This window comes from Panthera uncia, chromosome X, assembly GCF_023721935.1.
Source record: "Panthera uncia isolate 11264 chromosome X, Puncia_PCG_1.0, whole genome shotgun sequence".
In the NCBI taxonomy this organism is placed as follows: Eukaryota; Metazoa; Chordata; class Mammalia; order Carnivora; family Felidae; genus Panthera; species Panthera uncia.
The window spans coordinates 8,662,293-8,680,297 of record NC_064817.1 but is presented as its reverse complement, the minus strand read 5'-3'; the positions used below and the strand labels follow the sequence as shown (position 1 = coordinate 8,680,297).

Here is an 18,005-nt window from a genome sequence, read left to right as displayed (position 1 = left end):
TCTTTCATTTTAAGCATAAAATTCGCAACTGGCATCAATCTCCACAATCCCACCTAGAGAATGAAGATAGGACCTACAGCTAATAAAACGAAAAGCTTGGCAAACAGGTAAGAAGCTGTGTGGGGAGGCAGCGGTGGGAAAGAAAAGGAAGCCTACTTTTCTCCGTACAAGTTTGCGACGTGGTTGACCGTATCTGCAGTGCTTTACCCTGGGCCACATTAGGTCAAAATAATGAAAAATGACATCGACTTTTGAAATGTGTACTACTCACCAGATGCCTTTCGTTTTCCTTAGCTGGCAGGCTCGGTGGCCCAAATATTTTAGAGTTTACTACTAATAACAATAACAATAATCACAATAAAAATATTTTTCGAATGAGAACTATGTACCTGGCACTCTTTTAACGTTATCTCATTCTGTCCCTCGCCCTTAAAGATGGATACAACCACGATCCCCATTATCCAGAGGACATAGAGAAGTGTCCGTCAAACTGAAATGCAGAGGAATTAACATGAAAGCTACAAACAGTCTAATACGGGGCAGGGGCAACCTCCAAATCCATCAAACCCAGGCAATCGGCTGCCGGAGTCCACGTTCGTAACCCCAGGACGTTACTACTGACCTCTGTCACCGACTTGCCAAATTCCAAAGAGGAACTGGTAAGGAAGAGAGTTTCATTTTGTGTGAAAATAAAACCAATACAAGCTCGTTAAAAGAAATACATGAGGGGCGCCTGGATGGTTCAGTCTGTTGAGCGTCCGAGTCTTGACTTCGGCTCAGGTCGTGACCCCCCCATGGTTGTGGGATCAAACCCCATGTCAGGCTCCGTGCTGAGCATGGAGCCTGCTTGGGATTCTCTCTCTCTTTCTCTCTCTCAAAATAAAATAAATCTTAAAAAAAAAAGTACACAAATACTTATCGTAAAGAAAGAAAGAATTAAGAGAGCCTTGTTTCTGGAAAGGCAATCGCAGCCCACTTCGGGCAAGCACATCATAGTCTGTTATGTTCACTTGTGTTGACAGTCGAACGTCTGCATAGTCTAATGAGGGAGACTGAGGCCATGTATACTCGTGATCTGATCGTACTGTAGAATTTAAGAGACTTGCCGTATACTCTGTCAGTCAGCCATGGCTGTATAACAGATCACCCTGAAACTCAGTCGGCTGTCCAATAATCACTTCTTCTCAAGCTCACGGGCCTTTAGGATGAGCATTGATTGGCTGATCTTCTGGCTTCATGCCGCAGATCGGGCCACATTCGTCTCTAGATGGCAGGCTGCTAGCCTCTTGTGTTCGTTTTGGGGCCGAGGCTGAAAGGGTCACAGTCACTTGAAGGAAACGCTCTTTTGACTCCCAGGGCAGAAGCCCAATAAAGCAGGGCAACCGTACAAGCACTTTTCAAGCATTTCCAGGTCATCTTTGGTAATACGCCATTGGCTGAAGTCAGTGACCTGGTCCGGCTCAACGGCAACAGGGAAGGGAAATATATTCTGCATAGCGTGCATTTCATAAAGCTGTCCGTCCGCTCCAGTGACTAAAATCCTTCTGTGACTTCAGTGTCACTTTCTGCTTTTTCTCACTAAGGAGTTTATCACGAACTTAGTGAAATACAGTACAGCGCCTGCCTCTTTCTTTGCATTCATACTTTAAGAAGTGGGTCATTTCCATGGTTACAAAAGATAGATCAGTGTCTTCCTAAGTCAAGAGATAGGATGCGTTCGGCAGTTTAAACCTAGCTTGAAGAGCCCTTTGTGTCCCTCTGGTGGTCTGACGCCATCTGGATGTTGCAAACACTCAGCCAGGCTCCACAGTTAGACAAGGAGCAGCTTGAAAATTCCAGAAGGAGCGCCAGTCACCCGGACAGGGTGTGGCAGGCAATCCTGGGAGACGGGGAGTGGGCCGGGTGCTTACCTGGTGTTACAGAGCGAACGACTACTGGCTTTTCACTCCCTGCCACAAAACCAAACCCCAGCACGGGGTCCCTCCTCATCTCCACACTCCGTGGGGCCGGAGGGACGATTTGGTAGCTCTCCAACCGAGGGTCGTCAAAGGGGATGGCCTGCGTCATGTGACTGTGGGAAAAGCACACACAAAGGAAAAGAGGCATCAGTGTAAGCTTTTGACGATGGCTTGGCAATCACATTCTCTCCTTCGAAACTTTCTACTCGCTGTTTGGGAGACAGTGGGGAAGATGTGGGGAGACGCCTCATCACGCCTTTTGCGTGCCCTCCTTATTCCTTGAAAACACGAGCTCCACTTCTGCTTTCGGCCTTTCCACTGGCTGTTCCCCCAACCCCAATGCTGGTCCCGCAGCTACACGTGTGGCTCAACCGCCGCGCTCCGAAGTCTCTGCTCACAGGCGACCCTGTGGCCACACGCTGGAACGCAGCAAGCCTGCTCCCTGTACCCCCTTCTACGTTTTGTGTCACAACACTCAGCCCCTGCCTACGTGCTACAGAACGCACATCTTTGTCTCGTTTCTGCCCTCCACACTCGAGCGTAGGCTCCGCGAGGGCAAGGAACTTTGTTTCATTCACCGATTTATCCCAGCTGCCTGGAACAGTACCCGGCATAGAGTGGATTTCTTAAGAAATAATCGAATGAAGAAGTAGAGGGAAAGATACTTCTTTGTGGAACACTATCAATTGATAACCGATACACTGAGAAAGAGCCTCAGAAGAGTACGGAAGCTGAGGTCAAAATAGTGGCTTATTGTCCCTCAGGGCCCACGCCTTGTATGCCAGAGTGTCGGGTCACAAACCACCTCCTGGGACTCTTAATGAAGTCTTCACTCATGGACGTTATCCAAGGCAGCCTTTCTTGAGGGAAGAGTTATTAGTCTGGACACCAGAAATCTCCTTTAAGTAATGTGAGGCACTATTACCTCAATGACAGGGACTTAATTCAATTTTCTCTCTTTCTCATCCTCAATAATTTTGTAAAAGATCATTTTTAAATACCTTGAAAGACACTATTCTATATGCCATCTGCACAACATATTGTCCAAATGGAGGAAAAAAAAAAAAAAGACTGAGGAGGACGAATTCTGTGGTCCTTTTGTGCAATGAATAAGAGGTGAAAAAAAAAAACGGAAACCCTCTAGGATCTGTTCTTTACACATATGCCACTGACTAAGAAAATAAAAGTTTAAAATCCCCTTTAAACAGAAAGGAAAAGGGGCGCCTTGGGGGGCTCAGTCGGGGGAGGGTCTGACTTTGGCTCAGGTCATGATCTCCTGGTTCGTGAGTTCGAGCCCCGCATTGGGCTCCCTGCTGTCGGCGGGGAGCCCACTTTGAATCCTCTGTCCCCCTCACTCTCTGCCCTTCCCCTGCTTGCACTCTCTCTCTCAAAAATAAATAAAGCATAAAAAAATATAGACAGAAAGGAAAGATGTCTTCGATTAAGCAGCCTGGAATGCTATGAACAAGAGAAGCATGAATGGAGGGCAAACATATTATGTGCTGCATAGGCCAACACTCATCTGTTCTCTTATTTCGTCTTCAGAACACCCCACAGGAAGGGCGGTTTGACCCCACTACCTCCCCATGGCAAATGCCAAAAGAGAAAGAATAACCGGGTCAAGGTCACATGCTTCTCAGATGTAAGGCAGGTGCAATTCACACCAGGTCTCCTAAATGTCACGCGCTTGACCAGCTCCCTAATTTGCAATGACAGTGCAAAATAAAAACGTGGGAACCCTCATTTAAACATACTTAAGAACTTCAAGGCAGAGGAATGGGAAACCCATCCCAGGGCCCCGGGTAGTGTGCTATCCCCAGCGTTCCCACTACCTTTCTAGAAAAGTCCGAGCCCAGAGTGGCGGAGTTACAGGGTCAAAGGGGAGGGGCTGTCTTCTGTGAAGTCACAGATGTCTGTCTGGACCCAGAGATTAGACATGGCTACTGCAGTGGGCAGACCTCAGGCCGGCACAAGGTCACAGGACGAAGCCTGGCAGGCTAAAGGACAGAACTCGAAGCCCTGATGAAATCAGCACAATTGATGCAGGGTGAGCCCCAGTGTCCAGGGGGGCAGCCTCAGACAGGGCTCTTGGGAACTTGACCCTCTGACATGGATCCCTCACAGGCCTGAAAGAGGCATGGCTCTGTGTGCCTGGGTGAAGAAAGGGGCCACCGAGGCATGGTGGCCACTGTTCCGTTCTCTTGTCTTCTTTATAAGACAGCATCACCTCAGAGCATGCGGTTCTTGAGCTACCCTTGGAAGTGAGCCTCTCCTTTTATCCCCAGATGGAACCACAGGGAAAAAAAGGGAGGGGATACCCACATTTTTAGGGCCTGGCCTCGAGCTCTTAGTTTGCACCATAATCCACAGAAGACGTTCGACATGAAGAAGACTGTAAAGTGACCTGCTCATGGTCGCATGGGTTGCAGAGCAGAGAAGTGAGCCCTAGTTGGCTAAACTTTCTTTTGTTTTAGTTTTAAAAAATTTTTCATGTTTATTTATCTTTGAGAGAGAGAGACAGACAGACAGACAGACAGACAGAGTATGAGTGGGAGAGGGGCAGAGAGAGAGGGAGACACAGAATCTGAAGCAGGCCCCAGGCTTCTAGCTATCTGCACAGAGCACGACGACGTGGGGATCAAACTCATAAAGTGGGAGATCATGACCTGAGCCAAAGTTGGACACTTAACCGGCTGAGCCACCCAGGCGCCCCAGTTGGCCAAACTTTCAATTCCAAGTTTAGAAAGGGACTGGGGAAGGCTTTTCCCCTCTACGATTGCCACTTCTGTGAAAAGCTTCCAGCACTGGCCCCCAAACTCGGCTGCACGGTCAGAATCACCAGGGAAGGATGGAAAAGTCCTAATGCTCAGGCTTCACCCCAGACCAATCACATCACAATATCGGGACGTGTGAGCCAGGATCAATTTTGAAAGGATCCCTAGGCAATCCCAAAGTGCAGCAAGGTTTGGGGACCATTTCCTGCTCAGGGAAGGGTGGTTTCTAGCTCTCCTTCGAGGTAATAGGAAAAGAGAACACAAATGATGTCCTGGACCGCTTCCTCTGGCGTCTACTGCAAATGTGACTTAGAATATTTAAAGCGTTTGGAGCTTGATTATTCTCTTTCCGCTACATGATAAAGTAATAGCCTCCAATTTTTAATTCATCATTCATTCAAGAACTATCATATTATTATTTTATTAATACCTGACATTTATTAAACACTAATTTCATGCTAGGCAATTTTTGAAATTATTTCCATACGTTAGTTCATTTAATCCTCCGAAACAACTCCATAATGCATTCATTCAGTCAACAAATACTTATTGAACGCCCACGGGCTTCTCGGTTCCAGGAATACAATAGGAACCAAAGCAGAATGAAAATAATACAATATTCACTCTAGTGTTCAGAGACAGAAAATGAACTAATAAATTAGGAAAATGCATGGCATATCGGGTCTTTAGAAGCACCGAGGAAAAAAATAATGCTGGGAGGAAGGGGAGAGTCACGGGGTGGAGACACTTCGTGATTCTATCGGGGGGCAGAAAAATATCTGGGCGAGGAGCATTTCAGGCAGAGGGGCCACCAAGGGCTGAGGTCCTAACATGGTCTGTGCCTGGGGAGGGTGTGCCTAACAGGTAGCCCGAGGGCCAGTGGGAGGAGGCGGTGGGAGGCAGGGAGGGTGGTGGTTAAGGAAGTGATGGGGCGGCAGGTCACAGATCACACAGGCTCTTGAAGGGCTTCGTGTTTTGTTCTGAGTGAAACAGGCAGCCTTTGGAAGGTTCTGAGTGGAAAAGCGAGGTGACTGACGGCTGCTCTAAAGAGGACAGATGGGAGGGGCACTGGCGGGGCAGGGAAAGCTTCTTAGGACCCACTGCACCAATCCTGACAAAATATCAGGATTTTTTTTTGATATCCTGCTATCAAAATGGCAGAGTGGCAGAGAAATCGTTGGGGTTTTAGTGTATTCGGAGGCCACTCCAGCAGAGAGGGGCTGGGACTCCTACTCTGAAGCCTTCCTGCACACACAGGACATTGCAAGTGAGGGCGGCCATATTACGCATTGTCTAAAGCGACTCCTGTATCCTGCTGGATCCAAATCGCAGGAGACATTTTCTCTTCAAGGACCTAACACTTTATGGTTTGACCAGAGACACACAAATGTAAGTGCCCAGGTAGAGGGCAAACGTGAGACTGATAAGGTACTTTGCAAGTCAGACTTTAGAGCCAGACTCTCTAAAGCCGAGTCCTGGCCCCTCCACTTCCCGGAAGGGTGCCCTGCACAAATCACTTCTTTACTGTGTGCCTCAGTTTCTTCCTCTGAAAAGTGGTGATGATAAGAGTAACAATCGCTTAAGACAGTTGTAAAAATTACATGAATGAACAGAAGGGAAGCATGTAGCAAGAGGTCTGGCACGCAGGAAGCACGCGGGACGCGTTAGCTGCTCTTTTCATCTCTTGAGGTCAGTGAATAGAAAGGAATAGGTTTCATATGTCATGAACTCATTCACTCTTAAAATATGAAAACAAACTCAATATCGTTTCAAATGCCGACAGCCCAATTCTCGGTGAAATGCCACACAGACCCTAGCGACTTTTCGTGTGAAAAGTCTTATCAAAAGCAATGACACAATAAACACAAATATAAACTGATTCACATGAGTCAATACTATACCAGAATACAGACAAAGAAGAAAGAATAAAATCCAGGCTCTCCAAGGATTGAATCAGTGAGTTTTCCATGCTTCTAGAACCCTAAGTGAACGCTGAGACCAGCGCTGACTCAGGAACCCACATTGTGGGCAAAATGACATAGACAACGTGACATGGGTCTGCCTCCCTGCATTGTTGTTTCCCCACCCAAACAACGTTTGAAACTCCACTGCATGTGTATTTTGTGGTTGATGCCTGTTCTAGCATTTTCGTCTTTGTTTATAGCTTTTTGTCCTGTTTTGTCTGCATTTTGAGGATAACGTTCCGATGGCGTTATTATTTTCTTGCTCTACAGGTGGCATTTTCCAAATAAGTGATCTAAAAATAATCAACCTCTGTCTTTTTTCCAACAGGAATGGCTCCACACTAAAATGCTCCCCCATGAAACATCATTTTGTTCTTTGTATGAAGGCAAGCACTTCTTGGCTATCTCCTTGCAGTATTTCTTAGAAAGATGCTTGAGTCCCTTTGCAATGAGCCGAGAAAGCAACATCCCTTCTACCTGCTCAATATGCTTCAGTGAATTCTGGTGCTGAGGCTGGCGGAACGCAACTGATGAGCTACACAAACCCCCACCCCCTGCTCCCAACCTTTTGCAACACACACACACAGATAGGCCAGAAACCTATGGACCTGAAAACCCAGGAAGACGTGTCCATTGAGATTGAAAGAATAATCTTCCTGTTTCTGACAGCTTCATTTAAAAAGGAATGATGGTGATCTTGCTGTCCACAACAAAAGGACAGGGCTTGGGGCGCCTGGGTGGCTCAGTCGGTGAAACGTCCGACTTCGGCTCAGGTCATGAGCTCACAGTTCGTGGGCTCAGGCCCCGTGTGGGGCTCTGTGCTGACAGCTCAGAGCCTGGAGCCTGCTTCGGATTCTGTGCCTCCCTCCCTCCCTCTGCCCCTCCCTCACTCGTGCTCTGTCTCCCTCTCTTAAAAATAAACATTAAAAGTAAAAGATTAAAAAAAAAACAAAAGGACAGGGCTTTCTTTGATCACTGGGAGCTTTTCTTCCTCCACAGAAATAAAAGACTGATACCTCCAGTGTGTCACAAAGAGTTGCTTGGACTAGTACATAGAACGCTCTGAGAGGATTCCATTTTTCCATGTACTCATTAGAGCCATTGAGGTCCTTTTATGGACTATTGGCTGAGCGGTCAGATTCTGGAAGGAAAAACTAAATTTAGAAGTCATTATGTTTGTTGTAAAATTTAAAAACGTAGGGAGACGGTGGCAGAGAGGGCACCTGGGGAATGAAGACTGGAAGGAAAAGAAGTATAAATAAACATACGTGCCTGAGCTCTACTCGAGAAGGTCGTGGTTGGGGTTACTTTTCAGGGATGGCCAGCCGTGATTACATGAGAGCATCTTGGCAGTACTGTTCTCTGCGATAGACTGAATTATTCTTCATTTGCTCCCCAGGATGTGATCGGCCACCATATGCCACAACGCTTTTCAGAGCCTCCCACTGTATGCTACATATTTCACCGCCCCTGGACTCTGCTCACATCTCACAGCCCAAAGCGTATCACATGGCTGAGCCCACATGTGACGAACAAAAAAATGCCCCTGTGCTCGGGCATGTGCTAGCGCTGCTTCGTCAACACCATGAGAAGACCGTCGCGAGGAAGCTGCTGCCCCTTCAGCTTGGACTGCAGAACAGACCCATGGGGAACGGACCAGAACAGGCAACTCAGTAAGGAGCCAAGTGTAGCAGAGCTGCCCTGCCCCCCCGGCCTAGATCAGGCAGCTGAACAAGAGCTAAGAAATAATGACTCTATGGCACTGAATTTGGAGGATGTTTGTTATGCCCCAAAAGCTCACTCATACAATCTGTAGTGATTTCCGTATTATCTTAAAGCTCTGGAATTTCACATCCCAGAGGGTTCTAGCAACCTTATTCTCCACACCATTTATGACCGAACGTTACATTTTACAACATAAGAGACACTTCCGAAGGAAACTTTCCCACTCGGTATCTCAGTTGACATGACATCCACAGGAACCCTATGGTCTATTCTTCATGACTTTCTCATATCCCTGATTGGACTTGACTAGCAGTGGCTCTCAATGCAAGGGTCAAACTTCACAAGCCTTACTGTGGCCTGTGAGGGGGGGGGTCTAATAAGAAAAGCTCTGAACAAGAGTTCTAGGGGTGCCTGGGGGGCTCAGTCGGTTGAGTGTTGGACTCTTGATTTCGGCTCAGGTCATGATCCCAGGGACATGCAGTCAAGCCCCGCGTTGGGCTCTGTGCTGAGTGTGGAGCCTGCTTAAGATTCATTGCCCGCCCCCCCCACCCGCCCCTCTCCCCTGCTTGTGTTCTCTGTCTCTCCAAAAAAAACTAAAGACTCTAAATGAGGCAAACCAGAATTCCTCAGAACAAGAACAAGGAAAGAAAAAGAAAGCAGAAGTATGGATTATTACAGCTGATAGATTAGAACTAAGAGAGGTCACGGAGTAGATTAGACCCCTCCATGGGTTTCCAGCGAGTCAATATTATGATGATATGTATGGTAAAATAACATTCTGAAAGTAATTTTTGCTTGGTTCTCATGGAGTTTTTTCCTCTACTGGGTCTGATGAGAAAGACAGGGGATTGGCAGTCCCTTCCCTTAGGGAAGATGCATTTACAGGGTCCAGAGCAAAAACTGACTGCAGATAACCCTCTTTCCCGACTTTTGTTTCCTGAAAGTCTGAGTGGCATGGCTAAGGAGGCAAGGGCAGATGGTCCCTGTGAGGTGGTAGAAACTTCAGGAGAGAGGACATTGGTGGTATGTCTAACGAAACACCAAGATCTACAGGCTGAGCCTAAAGAAATGACAGAGTCCGTGAACTTCAGGGAACCACTCAGTCTTGGGCTAGGGTGTCTCAGGTACTGAGAAGACTGCAGAGGCCTGCTTAAATTTCTGCTCTACATAGATCCAGAGGACTTCTGAATATTCAACACGATGATATTCCAATTGCCAACCAACAGGAATGTAATATGGTGATACTCACACATGACTTTAGGGAGAAGATCTGTATGCTAAGTGAGAAAACAGTGTGAGTAAACAGCATCTCTGAGGGGAAGGAGAGAGGGGAGCTGGAAGAGAAGTGACTGAGTTTGGAGGGAACCCATCCTGTGCAGGGACATCACACCAGGAGATCCAGAAACTCCTTTGTATCTGGAACGACCTCCTAGTCAGCCACTCTACAGTTCCATTCTTGTATGTCCATGGGATCCCATCCCTCTGATGATACATGCATTTTGACACTAAATCCTATGTTTCTGAAAGCAAATCTGGGCAAGCCTCTGCCCTTGGGGGATCAAGAAGGCCCAACCATACGCTGCCACTGGAGAGAAGTTAACTTTAACATAAAAATAAATAAGTGCACATAATATGTTTCCAGCTCACATAACATACTGAGTCTCATGCGTTTCACTTTCATGAATATACATATTGGGGGTTCAGAAGAACTTAACCTTCACTCATCAGGTCCACAGGCCACTGTCACTCAATTCCATAACACATCAGGAGCATTTAAAGATTTACAAGCGTTGGGGCGCCTGGGTGGCTCAGTCAGTTAAGCATCTGACTTTGGCTCAGGTCATGATCTCACAGTCCATAAGTTCGAGCCCCGCATCGGGCTCTGTGCTGCCAGCTTGGAGTCTGGAGTCTGCTTCGGAGTCTCTCTCTCTCTCTCTCTCTCTCTGTCCTTCCCCTGCTCTCTCTCTCTCTCAAAAATAAATAAACATTAAAAACATTAAATTAAAAAAAAGAAAGATTTACAAATGTTTAGTCAGGCCTGGAAGCTTAAGCAGTACTTGAAAAGCTAAGAGAATCCCGAATGCCCACACTGAAAACACACAAAATGTTTAGAGGAATCCTGTTGGAGAATTTTATGAGGGCCTGAAATCAATGGGACTCCTTAATAGGCAGACGAAAGACGAAAATCTCCATTCACATCAACCTAATTTACAGATTGAATGCCATCCAATAAAGATATTTTCAACAGTCCGCTTTAACGAATGCAACAAAGAGAATTCTCAATTTTATATGATCATATAAAAGAACACTTCGAACGAGAAAAACACTGCTTGTCTAGCCCGACAAGAATACCGGACCCTATTATGAAATGACAACTCTTCGGATGCTCTGACACTGGCACAAATATAGAAAAGGATAAAATGGGGGAGTCGCAGCTTTGGGACAAAGCAAGTGTTCCAGGGTAAATTTAGAGATGGCTGCCCTCTAAAAAAATTGAACGCAAGCTAGGCACCAAAGAAACAGAAGTACTTCAGCATGTCAATAATATGGTTGCCTTTGAAACAAAACCATTAAGTCTTTTGTCCAACACAGGGGTTGTTGGCTGCTACCTGGTGACAGTGAACTAAAAGAGTGGTCTCTTCCCAGTAAAGGAGATGTCATAACAATGAATGAGGAAGTAACCAATTTTTTAAAAGAAACTTGGGTTGTGGTAAGAATGTAGGGAAACAGATGTTTAGAAATGAGTCTACCATTATGTGCTTGTTTTATTGAAAATTATGCAAATATGTATCTATAAAAACAGCAGCCTTGGAAAATGGGGAAATGAATTTTTCTAACCTGTTTAAAAATCCTCAAATGAAGCATTTCAGTGGACTCATTTGTTAAATGAGTTGAACTCATTTGTTAAATATAATAAAATGAAACATCTTCCATTTGGTTTGTGAGAACAGTTGAGGGACGTTAAGGAACATGGAAACTTTCTGGGTGAATCTTTCTTTCTTTCTTCTTTCTTTCTTTCTTTCTTTCTTTCTTTCTTTCTTTCTTTCTTTCAAGTTTATTTGTTTTGAGAGAGAGACAGCACAAGTGGGGGAGGGGCAGAGAGAGCAAGGGAGAGAGAACCATGAGATCAAGAGCCACCCAGGCGCCCCTCTGGCTGAATTTCAACAGTCACTTGCGTAGATGAGATTGTTACGTTTTTGCGGTTCCTTTTTTCCTCCAATGGCAGTGATTAAAACCAAGCAAAGAAAAAAGCTGAACTTGCAGACAGACCCTGAAACTTTTATTCGATGAAGTGGTAAACTAAGACGCTCAAAAATAAATAAGGATCCTCAATCACTTTGCTGTCATTAAAATATTGAATAGTCTGTAATGCAGCAGTGACAGCAAAATGTTTACAAGTGATTAAAATGTATGTCACCGTCAACTCATCTTAACGTAACATCTTTTGCACATATGCTTTGTGCCTTCCATATTTTATTTACAGTTGGGTGGTGTGTGTATGTACATATATATACATATATATGTGTTACAAATAAATTAATACATATTCAGAATGTGCTTTTTTACTAATAGGAATGGAATACAAAAGCAGAAACTGGAGATTTCTATTCTGTATAATCTGACTTAGGCTGCGGGACCAAAAAATGTTTCACATACTCAAACATGATGGACAAAAATCATTGCTACTACAAAGCTCAGCATAGCCCTTAAAAAGTCCAGCTCTCACATTCTTATCTGTTCTGAAGCATTTCTAGACCCCTACAAGTGGAGGTGCCTGGGTGGCTCAGACGGCTAAGAGTCTGACTCTTGGTTTCGGCACAGGGCAAGATCTTGCGGCTTGTGGGTTCCAGCCCCGTATGTGGCTCTGTGCTGACAGCGTGGAACCTGCTTGGGTTTCTTTGTCTCAACAATAAATAAATAAACATTAAAAAAATAAAAACCTACAAATGAAGTCGGGAAGCAGCACATTTCCATTCTGCTTGTCTAATCCTTGCTAATCCCATCAGGCGAGATAAAACAGGGTGGCCCTAGGTTTGGGTGACAAAACGATAGGCAAATTGATGGTTATGACATGTGCTCTTGCTTTGGGCTCCAGAAGGTTGAACCCTTTGGGGGTTGGAAACACAACCACCCCAAATCTTTCTGTTTCATTTGGCACCTATTGTTTATAGAGCATGACGTATGACAGGACAGGGCAGGGCCCGGGAGACTTTTTCATCATGAGCGATTACCCTTATTTTTTTGTGCATATAGGAAAACCCATTTTTGAACAAAAGACTTGATAACAACGGGCAAAGCCTTTCTCAAACATGTTAAAATCAGCCCTGTGGGCCTGTAAGTTTGTCTCCATCAAACTAGATTCTATCCCTACTTTAGGGCAGTACATGGGGAAGCAGAGGGTTGAAGATATAGGGGGTCCATTCCCCATCCCAAGGGGCTATTGTATATTTCTGTGATCTGTGTATATTTGAAAATTTCTTTTATAGTTTTATGCTTGGAAAGTGAAAACAATCCCATGGGTTTGTAAATTCAAACTACAAGAGTGTGTGTTATAGAAACCGTGATCTAAGACAATATTTAAAAACATGAATTGATTTTGTGGCATCTGGCTGGCTCAGTTGGTAGAGACTAGGACTCTTGGTTTCGGGGTCATGAGTTCAAGCCCCACATTAGGCACAGAGTTCACTTAAAGTAAATAAAGAAATAAATAAAATGAGGGGATTAAAAAAAACCCCATGAATTGATTTTTTAAAAAGACACTTTTAGAGAGATGATTAGCCACACTTTATAAATTTCATGATTTTATAATCTTTACACAAAGTATTTGAAAAAGTGATTAAGTGGTAAGGGTTCCTTTGATGACTAACTTCTGATAGAAGTTAAAAGAAGCTGGCAAGGAAATCACAGAATCAAAGGTTTCAGCTAACAGTTCTATTTTAATTAAGAAATTGTGATCTCCTAATCTTTTCTGCACTAACGTAATTATTCTCAGCCCCTACCTAGAGAATTTAGTTTCCTTAGACGTTGATCTCCATTACTGCCCAAAGTTACGTATCTTTCCTGTTCTGAGTTGTGTGTGTTTGCTTGTGTTTCTTCTCTTCTAAGCTCCATACACATGAACTGAACCTCTCTACCCCAGCCCCAGATCCAGGCCTGGCTTCGTCTCTACCTGCTCTGTGCAGTGGGAGCTCTGCCCTTGTGGGTGGCATCACGTGGGCCCCTTGCCCAGGTCCCAGGTGCTGCTAGTCTCTGCGTGCCTCAGTGGGACTAGTTGACGTCTTTATCTGTGCCTCCATCTATCCATTCCCTGCCAGGACTCAACCGCACACCATCCCTGTCTCCAATTTAGAAAGCTTCTAAGTTCCCAAAACAAACGCTGCCTCGGGAATAGCGCTGATGGGGAGTGTCCTCATCCTGACTCCCACTGAAAAATGTAATTACAACTTCAGCTTTGATTCTTAGCCAAGAACAATAAACATTTCTGCATTGAGAGCAGTAGTGAGATCAATTATTCAACTAATATTTATTTATACTATATCAACCATACCTATATTTATACCAACGGTTCTCAAAAAACAAATAAATCCCTAACAAGTACCTATTAAATAAACATATTTCTTTCTGGAACACATTTTCCACATAGAAGACTTTAGTTTCATGTACTGACCACTGTAGAACTAATTTCCATTTGCCTACTTTAAATGAAAAGCGATCTCCTTTTTTCTTAACTGAGGCATTTTCTCTGGTTGTCTCTGTGCAAGTGTTCTCAGTAAACATTTGTTTCTGGTCAACGTTACCCACAGGGTCGCCATTTTCATGCTTTAGAAGAGTTGATATGCTCACTGGAAGATTCTGTCTCCCATCTTCTCTCAGGCTGGCAGGAAGTGACTTCTCAAATTTGGTCAAAAGCAGTCCCTTTGCTTATTTATGATGGATCAAATTTGAACCGCTACTAATTCAACAACTATTTAATGGAACATTTCTACGTGTCTGGGACCTGGGATGTGACTGTGATTCAGACCGACATGTATGTATTCTAGCACAGGTGTCAGGAAATTATAGCCCTTGGGCCAAATCTAGCCTCTGCCTGTTTCAGTAAATAAAGTTTTATTGGAACACAACCATGCCCTTTTATTTATGCATCGCAGCTGCTTTAGTGTTACCAAGGCAGAGTTTGGTAGTGGTGACAGAGGCTTTCTGGCCCACAAAGCCTGAAATCTTTACTATCTGGTCCTTTACAGAAAAAGGTTTGACACACCTTCTTCCAGTGGAAGGACAGAGGCAAGAAAAATCCAATAAACATACACTATATCTCATATTGTTGGTGGCTGATAGCTTTTACGAACAAAAATACAGCAGGATAGAGAATGAAAGGGGGTGGATTGTTTTAACAAGACAGGAGGGGAGACCTCTCTAAGGAGTTTACCTCTGAGACGTGCACGAAGTGAGGGAACGAGTTGGGAAGTGATCCCTGGGTCAACTATCTCAGGCAGAGGGAAGAGAGATGCATAAAGGCCTTGAGAGAATAGTCTCCGAGGCATTGGTCTACTCATGCATTTGTTCCTTTATTCAAACAAGTTTTAGTTCAATGTGCTGTGAAGTTCTCCTTGGTTCTGTGCCCTCAAAGAAATTCCAATCCCATAGGAGGAGTGACAGATACAAACATCTGAGTATAACAGACGACTAGAGGCAGGTGCCCCTGAAAGATACACCCCATACTTTGGGGGTACATTCCATGGGGATACTTGATCTAACCTAAGGGCAGTCAGTGGGGACTGGGAAAGACCTCACAGAGTAGATGCCCAGGGGATGAGTCTAGAGATGTGAAGTGGAAACTACCGGATGGACGAGGAAGGGAATTACATTCCAATCCAAGGGAACAGGAAGCAAAGCCATAGAGGCATTAAAGAAACCGGTGTTTGGGACAAGTGTAAGTGTTACTTGTTGGGTAATGGGGGAGAATGTTTAAGAGAGTGAGAAGTATCAAGAAAACTACAAGCCATGGGGCACCTGGGTGGCTTGGTCGGTTAAGCGTCCGACTTTGGCTCAGGTCATGATCTCATGGTCTGTGAGTTCAAGCCCCATGTCGGGCTCTGTGCTGACGATTCAGAGCCTGGAGCCTGTTTCAGATTCTGTGTCTCCCTCTCTCTGACCCTCCCCTGTTCATACTCTGTCTCTCTCTGTCTCAAAAATAAATAAACACTGAAAAAAAAAATTAAAAAAAAAAAAAAAGAAAATAAGGCCAACATAGTTTTAAGTATTAACTTAAATGCGTATACTATTAATTTTATTTATGAATCACACTGTTGTTCATTTTGAGGGTTACAGTTCAAAGGATTACAGAGTTTAAACAGAATCCAGACCGGTAACGTTTTCCAGTCATACCTTCAGCTTTAGCAAATGAGATGCCAAAATAGGTTCCATTAATTCATGATCAGATTTATCTTCCAAGGACTCAGTTCTATTTGTCAATACCACTATTGAAAACCACTTCAACAATTAGTCTTTTATCAACAGCCAGTTCATCTACCCAGATTTTTGTTATCGTTAAAGATGATGAATTTAGCGCCTGCAAAATGCTTATTGACTGTGCCGTGTGAATCTAATTGTAGGATCTAAAAGGGCAAAATGTTTGTCGGTTGCCCTAAAGCTGCAAGATCCCTACAGCTAGGCTGGTAATCAATTACATTAATTGAGTCCGGTTCAATGTGTTTAAGGGATGACTTTTATGTTAATGACACTCTAATGTGTCAGGGGCAATAACAATCACCTCACACCATCAACTCCCGGTATGCATTACTCCCAAGGAACCTTAGATTAAGATTTAGTGGTGATTAAAAATTTAAAAGACAAAAGAGGAAGGTAGCCCCACAATAAATGCTCCGAATCATATGTTTGGCCATCATCTGTATGGACAGCGGGACACTTGGGGGAGTGTAAGTTCACGTGAATCGAATTGAGAGGAGGCTATAGGACACTTCAATACCACTATGGAAATCTACTCCTGGAGAATGCATTGTTTAGAAACTGACTTAGCCGTCAGCCCAACTTTCCATTCTCAACCCTGACTTGAGCTGTTGGATAGGACCCAGAAGTGGGGATCTTCAGCGTACGTCCATGTTCCTCCCATGACACTTGGTATGTGGTCCTAAGGTTTGAAGGGTGCAGTCAAGCTAGACTCGAGGTGCTGGTGAGCAAGAGGAAAGTAGACTGGGAAGAAACCAGAGGATGTCGTTGTTCAGACCCCATTCAAGCGGGGAAGGCCTTCGATTTCAGTATGAAGAGAATAGGCACTGGGAGAAGAATGGCCAGTATATTCCAAGACAGTGAATTTCCCACCACGGGTCTCCATTTCAAAACAAAATATTAAACAGAACCATTCAAGAAAGTACGGCAATACTCTGATATTTTCCGTCTCTCCTTGAATGCTATTTGCTTAAACCTATTTCGTTTTTCAGACCCGATTTAGATGATAAGCTAAATCATACTTCAAATTCTTCCCCATTAGTTAATCTAGCATTACCCAGGCATCCGTGCTTTTAAAAAAGGGCCTTCCGGGTGATTCTGGTGCAGGATTCAGGACCACACTGTGAAAACCATTGGGTCAGTGGGACACATCCTAGGAAGAAGCTTCAGGGATAAAACAGACAGCCAACCTCCATATATTTTCCAGTTTGCTTGCTGTAGTTACCAGCCTCTTTACATCTTTTTCCCGGTGACTGTCTTGAGAATCCGAGTTCCCAGATGGAGAAGCATTTGTGGGAGGCAAAAGCAATTTGCGATGAAAAACAATCTCGTGGCTAGCACGAACATTTGCCATTATATTAGCACGAGTCCGGAACATTCTCAAGGAGTGAAAAGCATATAGATTAGAGACATGCCTCTCGAAAGCCCATTGTACGCGGCCCGGTTGAGAACTGGTGTGCGCCATCCACTCCTGGACAAAGGAAACAGCTTTTCATTGTTTTGTTTTATCTGACTGCGCTGCTCCCTCGCAGACCAGATCTGCTGAGACTTGACAACATTCCTACCTGAACACCTGGAGTCTAAACCAAGTTCATTTTATAGACCTTGGCCGGTGCACGTGGCGTCGCCTTTCGTCTTACAAAGAGAACTTGAGGCAAAATTTTACCTTGTTTCATATAGTTAGGATTCATTTGGATAAACTCAAAATAGCTCAAGCCTTCAGAGGACACGCATGCTTCAATCTATACTGAAACTTTCTAAAAGCTCAATTATTTTTGAAAATAATTAACATGTGTCAGCAGTATCCATTTTACTAGATGCAGATTTCTTGTGATCATAATTGATGTTTAACAAAATATGAAACATAGGCATTTTCCATGACATATATTTAGCAATTTTATGTATGCCTAATTAACGTTGTCACAGCAGTGTTCATTTAACTCAATTGAAGGGCTAAAAAGTGTTTTCAGCTTTTATTAGTGTGACATTTGTTTTCTGGGCCACACAAACCATGGGGATAAACAAGTCAAAAAGCCAAGATACAACTGGGAGATTCTGCCTCAATCCTTCTTCACCTTTAAAAATGGGCTTTCAAGGGGCGCCTGGGGGGGCTCAGT

General features: G+C 44.4%; 1 protein-coding gene across 1 annotated transcript in view; it reads right to left on the bottom strand.

Moving 5' to 3' along the window:
- The window catches only part of FRMPD4 (FERM and PDZ domain containing 4), a 187,189-nt gene that overhangs the window by 86,776 nt on the left and 82,408 nt on the right, over positions 1-18,005 (bottom strand). The window contains exon 2 of the mRNA XM_049643430.1: positions 1,911-2,071. Coding sequence (XP_049499387.1) covers positions 1,911-2,071 — 161 coding nt within the window. The remainder of the gene's footprint in view (positions 1-1,910; positions 2,072-18,005) is intronic.